General features: G+C 43.6%; 1 protein-coding gene across 1 annotated transcript; it reads left to right on the forward strand.

Moving 5' to 3' along the window:
* Positions 1-7,844: 7,844 nt before the first annotated feature.
* On the forward strand, positions 7,845-9,586 carry GJA8 (gap junction protein alpha 8). Its single transcript, XM_010126564.2, has one exon. The coding sequence runs from the start codon at positions 7,845-7,847 to the stop codon at positions 9,039-9,041; it is 1,197 nt and encodes a 398-aa protein (XP_010124866.2). The 3' UTR covers positions 9,042-9,586.
* The last annotated feature ends 965 nt before the right edge of the window (positions 9,587-10,551 follow it).

The raw sequence follows: 10,551 nt of genomic DNA on the forward strand, positions 1-10,551 counted from the left end.
CTCCCCAGCTCAGCATTGCACCGGGTGGTGTAGACAACCGGGGATATCGAGGCTGAGTTTTCAGGGTTGGTGGCAAGATCCTTTTAATTTTTTTAAAACTGAAAGTATTTCTCTGAGATTATTCTAGGTCTTTGGCTGTACATAAAACTACAGGGCCAAAGACCTCAGAAAGCCTCTCTCTCCTCCCTGATTGTTTTCCTGCTTATGAGGGAAGATCATCCTTAACAGATGTTTGTTTACCTCTTAATAAAAACCTCCTGTGATTCTACAGCCTCCCCAAGCAGTGTGCTGCAGTGCTTTGCTATTCTCACCGTTGCAAAGTGTTTTTCTAATGTTTACCTATATCATTTTTATTGCAAATTAAGCTGATTATTTCTTCTTCTACTTCTGGTGAATGTAGAGGACAACTGCTTAGTCTCTCCCCCCATTATAACAAATGCTTATATGCTGGAAGACTGTTATCATGCCTCTCCTCCTGTTGTTCCTTTCCTAGAGAAAACAAATTCAGTTATTTTATCCATTCGTTATAAGTCATGTTTTTTTCGCATCTCTTATCATTTTGTTGTTCTCTTTTGGACTCTCTCCAATTTGTCTACATCTCCTGTAAAATGTAGTGTCTGGTACCGGACACACTGTTCCTGCTGAGAGCTCAGCAGTATTGAGTAAATGCACAAAATAATTGCTTCCTTTGCCTTATACACAAAACTCCCCTTAAAGCACCTCAGAATGAGATCTGTATTTTTCTGCGGGAATCTCACTGAACAGGCTCATACTTGGTCCCACCCCAGCTCTTTCTTCGCTGCACTGCTGCTGAAATGGTTATGATCTAGTTTGGACCAGCACACTTGGTGTCTGTGCAGTCACCTTTCCCAAATTGAATCTTGGTACAGTCACCTCTGCAGAGGGCAGCCCAGCTCTCCAGTGTCTCACATTCCTCTCAAATTCTGATCGCCACAGTCCCCCTACCTTCAGGAGAGACTGCCACCCCCCCAGCCCAGCTGTCATCCTTTTGGTTTTGTCCTCTAGTCTATTGTCCAAAACACGCAAGGAAATACTGAGCAGCCCTGGAGGCAGAACTTCAGGGAAATGATCCTCCCAGCTGGAAACATGAAGCCCTGATAACTACCCTTGATTACTCCAACCTGTGTAGCCTCTGCATGATGACTTTGCTTGCTGCTCTGGGAGTCTGTGATCTAGATGTTTTCTAAATGCTCACCAGTCAAGGTATTTTATATCTACCATTACCTCCTCATCTACTAGGCCTGTTAGTCAAAGAAGGAAATTCGCCTGGTTTGACAGGATTTGTTCTTCAAAATTCCCTGCTGGCTGTTTCTTATCACCTTATTGTCCTTTAGCTACTTATAAATTGATTGTTTCATAATTGCTTCCAGTATCGTTCCTAGGTATCATGGTTAGGCTGACTGGCCTGTAATTCCCTAGATCCTCTTCTAACAGTAATTTTCAGAGAAGAACTGCATTTAAGTTAAATAGATATTGAAAGACATTCCACTTTTGCCCTGCTTATCTTTGTTCATTCATTCATTCATGTCTAGTTTTCTTCTATCCCTTAAATTAAAAACACGTTTCCCGTAAGTATTTATCCTCCACTTGAGGCTCAGCACAATCCAACTCTGCCTTCACTGCTTCTCCCATGTTCTTGTCCAAAGCTTCCCGCTACTTAGATATTTCCCCAATTTCCCCCCTTCTTGATGCTTTATATCTTCCCCCCCTCTCTTTTCTTTATGCTTTGTTTGCAGTTCTCTAGCAAAATATATTCCCCAGCAATTTATATCCCCAATGCCTGGAGGGCTCTGAAGAGAGGCCTGGAAAAATCTCAGAGCTCTGCCCTTAAAATGTGAAGAGTGACATTTACCAGTCTTGCAGGGACACGGCAAGTTCTGCCTAAAGATTTGTTCAGGGCTAGCTACATTTAAATGATTTCTGAGACCAGTAGGTGGCAGAGAGAAGATGAAATCTGGGACACTGGTCATAGGGATCAGACGGATAGATCGCTTTGGCTCTAGGATGGACAAAGACACGCGTTACTAGAAAGCAGGTGTCCACTAAGTTGGGTAGCCTCTAGCAAACAAGAGTGTTTGTTAAAGCTCCCAGCTTCTTGTAGGGAGGCTGAATATCTCTAGTGTTCAGTTTCAGCCATAAGTGAAAGGTTTGTGCGTTCAGCAGAAGAACAGGAAGCCATGTGCCACTTTCTAGCTAAGCAGATCAGGAGAAGATAACTTTGTTTGAGGGAGAGGTATCGTTATCCGGAGTTGTCCGCTATATAATTGCACAATCTACTATCATGCATGAACAGAGCTGCTCAATAGCATGGCCCTGCCTTGTCCTGACATCATGTCTGTGTTGGAAATCTCTTTGGAATGAAAAATTCCACATTCCCCAAGTGACCTCGTAATCTGAGCAAAAGGCTGAGTTGCAGTGGAGACTTCACAGTCTCAGTGGTGCCGGAGACAGGAGCTGAGTCACCAGCCATAAAGCAGCTAAAGGATGAGAAGTCAGCAACGAAGCAGATTTCTTTTCAAAGAAAATAACATTTTAAAAGTGCAGGAGATGTCCATGGTTCTTTGAAGGCAAGAGAAGTCGCAAAGGCAAGAAAAAGTCACTGTGAGTAACAGTGTTACTCTGATTAGCTGTCTCTATTTCTAGCACTGGTTTTTGGAGATGGAAGTACCCAGCACTTCTACAGATTGCCTAATGAGAGGGTAAATGCTGGGCCAGGTACACAGGTTGGAAGCGTTGGCCATTATCAGCCTGGCACTGTCAGTGTTGCAGTCCTTTTGCAGGCTCAGTGAATGTCCCATGCTGCATGTGAGGTCCAGTCTTCTAGACCTTTTGTTTTATGGTCACTACTCCTTTCCTTCACAGACATTGCTTTCATATTACAAAGGCAACCCTGACTTCCAGCATTACCCTGATGCCTGAGAGAATCAAGTCCCCTTCTTGCTTTTCTGCTGTTCTGCCCTCTGCTCTTCATCCCCATCTCGAACAACCACTTCCCTGTGTAGCCCCAATACAAGAGCAATTCCTCACTGGCCATCTTCATCTTCACTTAGGCTATTTTCTGTGGCCATTTTCTTCAGGGAGAGGAGGCCCTTGTGAGCTGGAGAATCTGGCCCAGAGCTTTTTTTAAAAAGCATTCAGTTGAAGGGACTCTGTGGTTTTCCCCAAATCAGAAATGTCCAGCGAACTCCATGTGCCCCATGTTAAAGGCTCTGCACCCTATGACAGCAAAAAAAAAGTCACCCTGATAATTCAGATAAAGGTAGCATATACCAAATGATCAGTGACTTGAATATAATTTCTGCATCAGCTGCATCTTGCAAGCCATTCTGCAACTTGCCAGACAGGGTTTGATATTTGGATAGAGTTCTCAAATGGCAGACAGAAGGTTAATGGGAAATATCTCTGACAGGAGATGGATGTAATTTAGAGATGGACTACAGCCATGTAGTCACATACCAGATTTCGATTTTGGCTCATAAATATTAGAGAGATAAGGCCTAGAAAGGGATATGCACATTCAGCCAGAGCTGAGTTTTCCAAAAAGACAGTTTCAGTCTGAAAAGGGATGGGCAGTTTTACATTGGAACCATCTGGCCTCGTGATGCAGCAGCTTGCAGGCACCCTTTAAAGGTGTTAGCTGCTGGTGGTATCATTCAGTCCTCCCTCTCTTACTGCTTCCCAGAGAGGGGATGAAGGTGGCAGTGATGACTGGTCACTCACGTATTAATCCTAGTTTATCTATTAGCATATAGCAAAACAAAGCAACAAAGGTGTTCGTTACTCTTTTTTATTGTCTTTCTTTTGTGTCTCCAAATGAATATCTTTTGCAAAACATGATTCTTTTCCATCTCTCACTTATCGCTGAGCTCTTTTGAAATCCAGTTTGAAAAACACCATCTCTGCCTCCAGTTGTGCTTTGGACTTTGGGGATATGCAACTCCGCTTAAAAGCTGTTTGGGAAGACAACTGCTGAAATGAGGCTCTGAACCTACACGGGCACAAATGCCCAGAAACACTGAAGAGAGGCCTGAAACCATTGGTTTGAAGATACGAAATTTTGAGGCCCTCATATTATAATATCTCATTCACATGGCAGCTTCTCTAGAGACAGAGCGTCTCCCAATGCCATTCTGCGGAATTAAATTCAGTGTTGAGTCTGCATAAAGAGAGAGGAGAGCCACTTGCTGCTTCATCACTTTATGAGCCTGGTATCTGTAGCATTGCTTAGCAGATCTTGCTTCCAGTAATCCTCTTTTTCTTCAGAGCTGAGCACAAAGAGCACGTTCTGAGTAATTCATACAGAAAGACCACAAGAATAACACCTCAGAATAAAGTTATATCCTTGGCTTATCATCAAAACTCACAGGGCAGTTAGTTGTACTTATGGATGCATTACTGAGGCTGTGATTTTTCACTTCTGTGGGCTCTCCAGCATTTTTGCAGATGGCTGGGGGTAAGCGAGTGCGCCTGGGGTAACATTCCTCTTTGCTGGGCTGCTGGAATTTGGCTACGCTCCTTAACAAAACAATTTGTTTTAGACATTGATGATGCATGTGCATGTGCAATATGCATTCGGAGGAAAAACTAAACAGAACTAAGACACTGAAAGGCAAGGTTGTAAAATTGGTATTTCTCAGCTTTGATTAATAATGACTGATGATCTTGTTTTCCCATACTGCTTCTTTTTCCAGGTAAAAGATGTTAAAGAGCGGTCCAGAGTATCTGACAATGCCAAATACAGACCTGGTACCTCAGTGACTGCCTGTGCCGGAACAGGAATGCAACTTGGCTGTCAGAGCTGGGTGTAGGGTAACAAATTAATTCAATTAATTCTGCCACTATCAGAGATGTTGGCACTCCCTCTCACCAGTCACACCACAACACCTAAAAACTAGAGAGTGGGGACACACACAGAGCTGTGCTGAACCATAGCAGAATTGCAGAGATGCTTCGGTCCCTGCTTAACTGTGCAAACTCCCATTTATGCATGTATTGGGTTTTCACTGCCTGTCACCCGTTCCTCTCCCTGCTCTGCTTTTTCACGTTCAGTGGATTCTCCTCTCTGTGTCTGTGCCTCTCTTTCTCTATTTTTTTTTCTCCCTATTGTTCCCCACGTCACTAACTGTCACTCACTTCATAAAGCCGTCTGGCTCGGAGCTTAAATATTGCAGGGCAACTAAAACCCACCATCAGAGCCAATTCAGTCATATCTGCTCAGTCGTGCGACAAGATTGGGACTTTTAGGGTAGGGAAGAAGAGAGACAAAAGTTCACTCTTCCCTGCAGTGCCAAGAGAGGAGGGGGACACGTTTCTTCGGTGGAGCCTTTCACAGCGGCAAGTTGCTTGCTCAACGTCCTTAACCTATAAAATCTTTTTCGCTGGTAGTGTGCTCAGGTTGCAATATCTGGAAGCGCAGGGTGGGGGTTTGCGACAAGCCCAAGTGAGTTAAGAACATAAGTCTGTTGACTCTGAGTGGGTTCAGGCAGTCTCCTGCTCTTTCCTCATGACAGGCAACTTAAGGGAAAAGGCGACTGCCTAAATCCATTGCCTGCACATTTTTTGAGGGGCTGACTGCTTGGAGGTGGAATCCTAGACATTTGAACTGGTTGTACCACGCATCTTCAGTCCACCCAAAATTGTTCCTTGCAGTTGAACCGACTGAGCAACCTCGAACCATTTCACTTGCAGAAAATAGAGAGGATGGTCATGGCAGAGTTTTGAAAAATGTGTCTAGTTCGGAAGTGATCTCAGGAAAAGTTCAGCCAAATGTAGCAAGCTGCAAGTGAGACATTTGATGGAGTTAGACGGGAAACATTTTTCCTTCTCTGGTACAGTGAGGTTTCCGTATGATAAGGGTTATCACATCTAGAATGTCGCTCTTGCGTGCCGCAGTAGAAATGTTCAAATCGTAGCTTTGGATATCAGTGTGACGCACAAAGAAAGAAAGGGATGAAGTTAAGTGGGGTGCCTGGGGGCCAATGAAGTTTATATTATGTGTAGTCATGTTTTTTACAGAATTGCACATGATTGGTAACTGTCTGGTGTACTTTGCTCTGTGAATTTGCAGAAAGAGAATGTTTAAATCAGTTTAGATAATGTATGTAAACAGCATAATCTTCTGCTAGACTTGTTAATGTCAGTGCTGACATTAACACACTCTTTTACACAACTTTAATGACTGAGAAAGTAGCAATTTTCTTCGGTGATTAAATTATATGTTTGCTGCTTATGCATGCAAGGTGTTTGTGCGAGCTGAAGGACTGCGTTCTGTTCTTCATTTTCTAAGACGGATGTCAGGGGTTAAAATTTTACAAGGTTTGAAGGCAAGGAAAATGAGTCCATCTTGTTTTAGAAAAATGACATCAGAAGGATTTTTTTTTTTGGTTGAAAATTTGTGAAATTCCCCAGAGCCGTAGAACTCTCAATATTTTGTGTGTTTGTCTGTGTGTGAATATGTACACACAGCAGTTGAAACAGACTGGTATGTGTTGGTGTCTCATAACATATGGCATTACAAATATATCCCAGGGGTATCTGGAGGAAGAGGGAAGTTTAGATACGCAGATTTCCATGCTGTTGACTGTACCTTCTTTTTCCCAGCACTTGTATATGTGTGTCTGCATTTAGGAAACTATAGATGGAGGTAGTATCCCTGTGAACAGCTATTTTACAAATAACGTTCCCTGTTTCACTTGACATGGTCCACAAGTTGGTCTTTCTGGATCACTGTAATATTTTGCATTCCTCAGAGACTTCAGACTGCAGTAATGTGTTAAATCAGCCCATATCAAACAAGTTTTGTCTTTATTTCCCTCATTCATAGATTTTTCCCTTGCCCAAAATTATATAGTGGGAAGCTTAGGATATGCAGGTTGAAGTCCTGGCCTAGAAATAATTTTTTATCATGAAAAAATAATAACAGATGTCATGTTTGACTTGCATTACTTGAAAATGGACTACTTTCTTAGCTTTCCGGTAGGATATCTGCAGCTGACTTCCAGCTCTGTGTTAGTCTGAGACAGCAGCACTGACATTTTAGAGAGAGAAAATAGTATTTTAGGTCCCAGTTATGGACCTTTGTGTTTTTCTCCATGTTGGTTCCAATGTCCGTGTGGCAACTGACTTCGGAAGAGGATACAAAGAATAGCCCCAATAACACCAAATAGTTATATTCTATATAATGCATACTGTATGGCAAAACTAGTATATATGGTAGTTATTAAGCTTCTATAGGATTACTAACATAGTAATGGTGTAATCGCTATTCTTACCTAACAGAGTGATTTCTAATGTAGAGTTAATATATGCAACCTAGAGAGAATTCAGGTTTGTGGGGGTGCACGATTGGCACCAATTCGAGGTCTGTTTGATCTGTGTATGGGTCTGGTGCAGAAGAGCTTGGGTGCTTGAAAGCTTCACTCTCTTTTCTAACCACTGCAGCTGCATGCTGATAAATCTGATCTACTGTAGTGCTGGTGAATGTTTGCACGCATACAAAATCTAAGCAGACTTACGCCACAGAAGATGCTTACCTAGAAAAGGAGTTAAATACCTCCCCAGTTGAAAAGTAATTGCCCATTTAGAACTAGGAAAGAAAGAATTTAGCAAGCATTTTGCTCTGGCTTCCCAGCCCTCCTCCTGCTAATAAATCATTGTGATCATGCAAGGAAGGAAGCAAGCAGGCAACCTTCTTTCTATTCTCGAAGCATATTAGGGAAATACTGGTTGAAAGCAACAAAAGACAGCAGTGGGAAAACCTGAAAGCTTTTAAATTTAGCATAATTTGTGGTCTCTTTCTTTTTTCTTTCCTTAGACAGTAAGAAATGGGTGACTGGAGTTTCTTGGGGAACATTTTAGAGCAGGTGAACGAGCAATCCACTGTCATCGGGAGAGTTTGGCTCACAGTGCTCTTCATTTTCCGCATCCTGATCCTGGGAACAGCTGCCGAGCTAGTGTGGGGAGATGAACAGTCAGACTTTGTGTGCAACACACAGCAACCTGGTTGCGAGAACGTCTGCTATGATGAGGCCTTCCCCATCTCCCATATCCGGCTCTGGGTCCTGCAGATCATTTTTGTATCCACACCGTCGCTAATGTACTTTGGGCATGCAGTGCACCATGTCCGCATGGAGGAGAAGAGAAGAGAGAGGGAGGAAGCTGAGAGGCGTCAGCAAGCTGAGGTGGATGAAGAGAAGCTGCCCCTGGCTCCAAATCAAAACAAAGGCAACAACCCTGATGCAACCAAGAAGTTTCGCCTGGAGGGTACCCTCCTGAGAACCTACATCTTCCACATCATTTTCAAAACCCTCTTTGAGGTGGGATTCATAGTAGGTCAGTACTTCCTGTATGGCTTCCGAATTCTCCCTCTTTACCGCTGTGGGCGGTGGCCCTGTCCCAATCTTGTGGACTGTTTTGTCTCCAGGCCCACAGAGAAGACCATCTTTATTATGTTCATGCTGGTGGTGGCTTCTGTGTCCCTCTTCCTCAACCTGGTGGAGATCAGTCACTTGATCCTGAAAAGGATCCGGAAGGCTCTGAGAAGACCAGCGGAGGAACCGCTAAGGGAGGTCCCGGAGAAGCCTCTCCCTGCAATCACAGTGCCCTCCATCCCGAAGACCAAGGGGTACAAGTTGCTGGAAGAAGAGAAGCCGGTGTCCCTCTATTTCCCGCTCGCGGAAGTAGGGGTTGAGCCCAGTCCCCTTCCATCGGCCTTCAATGAGTTTGAGGAGAAGATTGGGATGGGACCATTGGAAGATCTCTCCAGGGCATTCGATGAGAGGTTACCATCGTATGCACAAGTGAAGGAACCGGAAGAGGAGAAGGTAAGAGCAGAGGAGGAGGAACAAGGAGAGGAGCAGCCGAGACCTCAGGAAGAGCCAGGGGTGAAGAAAGCAGAGGAGGTGGTGAGCGATGAAGTGGAAGGGCCTTCAGCACCTGCTGAACTCGCCAGTGATATGAGACCCCTCAGCAGGCTAAGTAAAGCCAGCAGCCGGGCCAGGTCAGATGATTTGACTGTATGAAGGCGTAGGATACGGGGAGCACATGAAAAGGAAAAGGTTGAAGAGAAAAGGAGAGATAGAGAAAGAATCAAAAGATATTTTTAAGCAAAGTGCTAAAATGACCATTTGAATATTATTTCCTCTTGAGATTCTCAACTGGAAAGGTACTATCATGGTAACTGTGCCTTTTTTTGCCCTGTATGTCCATTTGAAAAGGAACATTTTCCCTATTTCCACATGCCAGCTCACTCCTTACAGTAATATCTACACTGTACACATAACTGATGTCTTTTAAAATCTAAGGTGGCAGTGAAACACCAATGTCACCACTGTGAACGTATTTACTGGAAGCTTTGTGTTCCACATTTCTCTAGGAACATGGGAAGGATCTGCCTGTTCAGCCACCAAGGGGGAAGACTGATCAAAAACCGTATCTAGTATTTCTTTTTCTGTTTCCCCCTATGACATGCTGAGCAGATCTCCCCTTCACTGTTGGCATGGAATTGCAGTTATTTAATTCACAAAGTGAATTCTGTGCTTAGCATCAACACACTAAAATATTAAGCACTATTTCCCCTCTCTACTCAGACAATAAAGGCCAAAATGTGTCCCGTTTCTCTGTGAATGCAAATCTGAGTTAGGTAAGAATCTTTTCCCTTTGTCAAAAATATTTCTGCTCTTCAGGTGACATTGACAGTGGGCAAGTTTAACCGTAGCTCTCTACTAGGATTTAGCAGATGCCCACAGATGGATTATTTGTTCCCAAGAGGGTCATCCAGCCCCGAGCGTATTTCAGAGCCCTTGAAAGAATAAATTCAAGTGGTATTTTTCACTTGTAGTCTTGTGACTTAAAGATCTGAAACTCAATTTAGCAAACCAACCGTTGGAAGGCTTCTGTGAAAGGAGGAAACAGCTACAGCCCCCAGAGCATGAAACCAAACATAAGCCGTCACAGCATGATCCTGACATGTGCTCAGTCCCTGGAGATCCCAGACTTACAGGCACTCAACAAATCTCAGGTAGAGTCCTGAAGGCACCTGTGATTCTAAACCAGAGGTCTGGGTAACTATGTGACTATTTAAACCCCTAAATACGAAACTGGTTGTTCAAGTTTGAGAAGCCTGATATGATAATAGCCTTTTGGCATCCTTTGTTTTCAATTTGACAGACGGGAGCCATCCAATGGTCTACTTCTCTATTAAATGCCAAAGTCTCGAGTAAAACAAGGCCTTTCAAAAGATGATTTAGACCTTTCGTGCCAACAGGTCTGTACAGAACTCTCAGAGCCTCGGCAAAATCTTTTTTTGTTACAAAAGGCAGAAAAGCATGTGCTTGCAAATGTTTAAATGTCTGTGGGTTTCTAATTTTAGGACTACAGCAGCACCTTTTGGCTGGGACAGTGCAGCAATGCATTCAAAGCTTCAGGTTACAACTATGTCGCCCCCAAAACTGAGCCCCATGCCAGAAAAGTGCAGGTATGCACTCTCATCTGCTCTGCTGTGCAAAGCTCAGACCCTGCCAGCTCAGCAAA

The sequence above is a fragment of the Chlamydotis macqueenii genome, chromosome 1, assembly GCF_036417535.1.
Source record: "Chlamydotis macqueenii isolate bChlMac1 chromosome 1, bChlMac1.mat, whole genome shotgun sequence".
Taxonomy (NCBI): Eukaryota; Metazoa; Chordata; class Aves; order Otidiformes; family Otididae; genus Chlamydotis; species Chlamydotis macqueenii.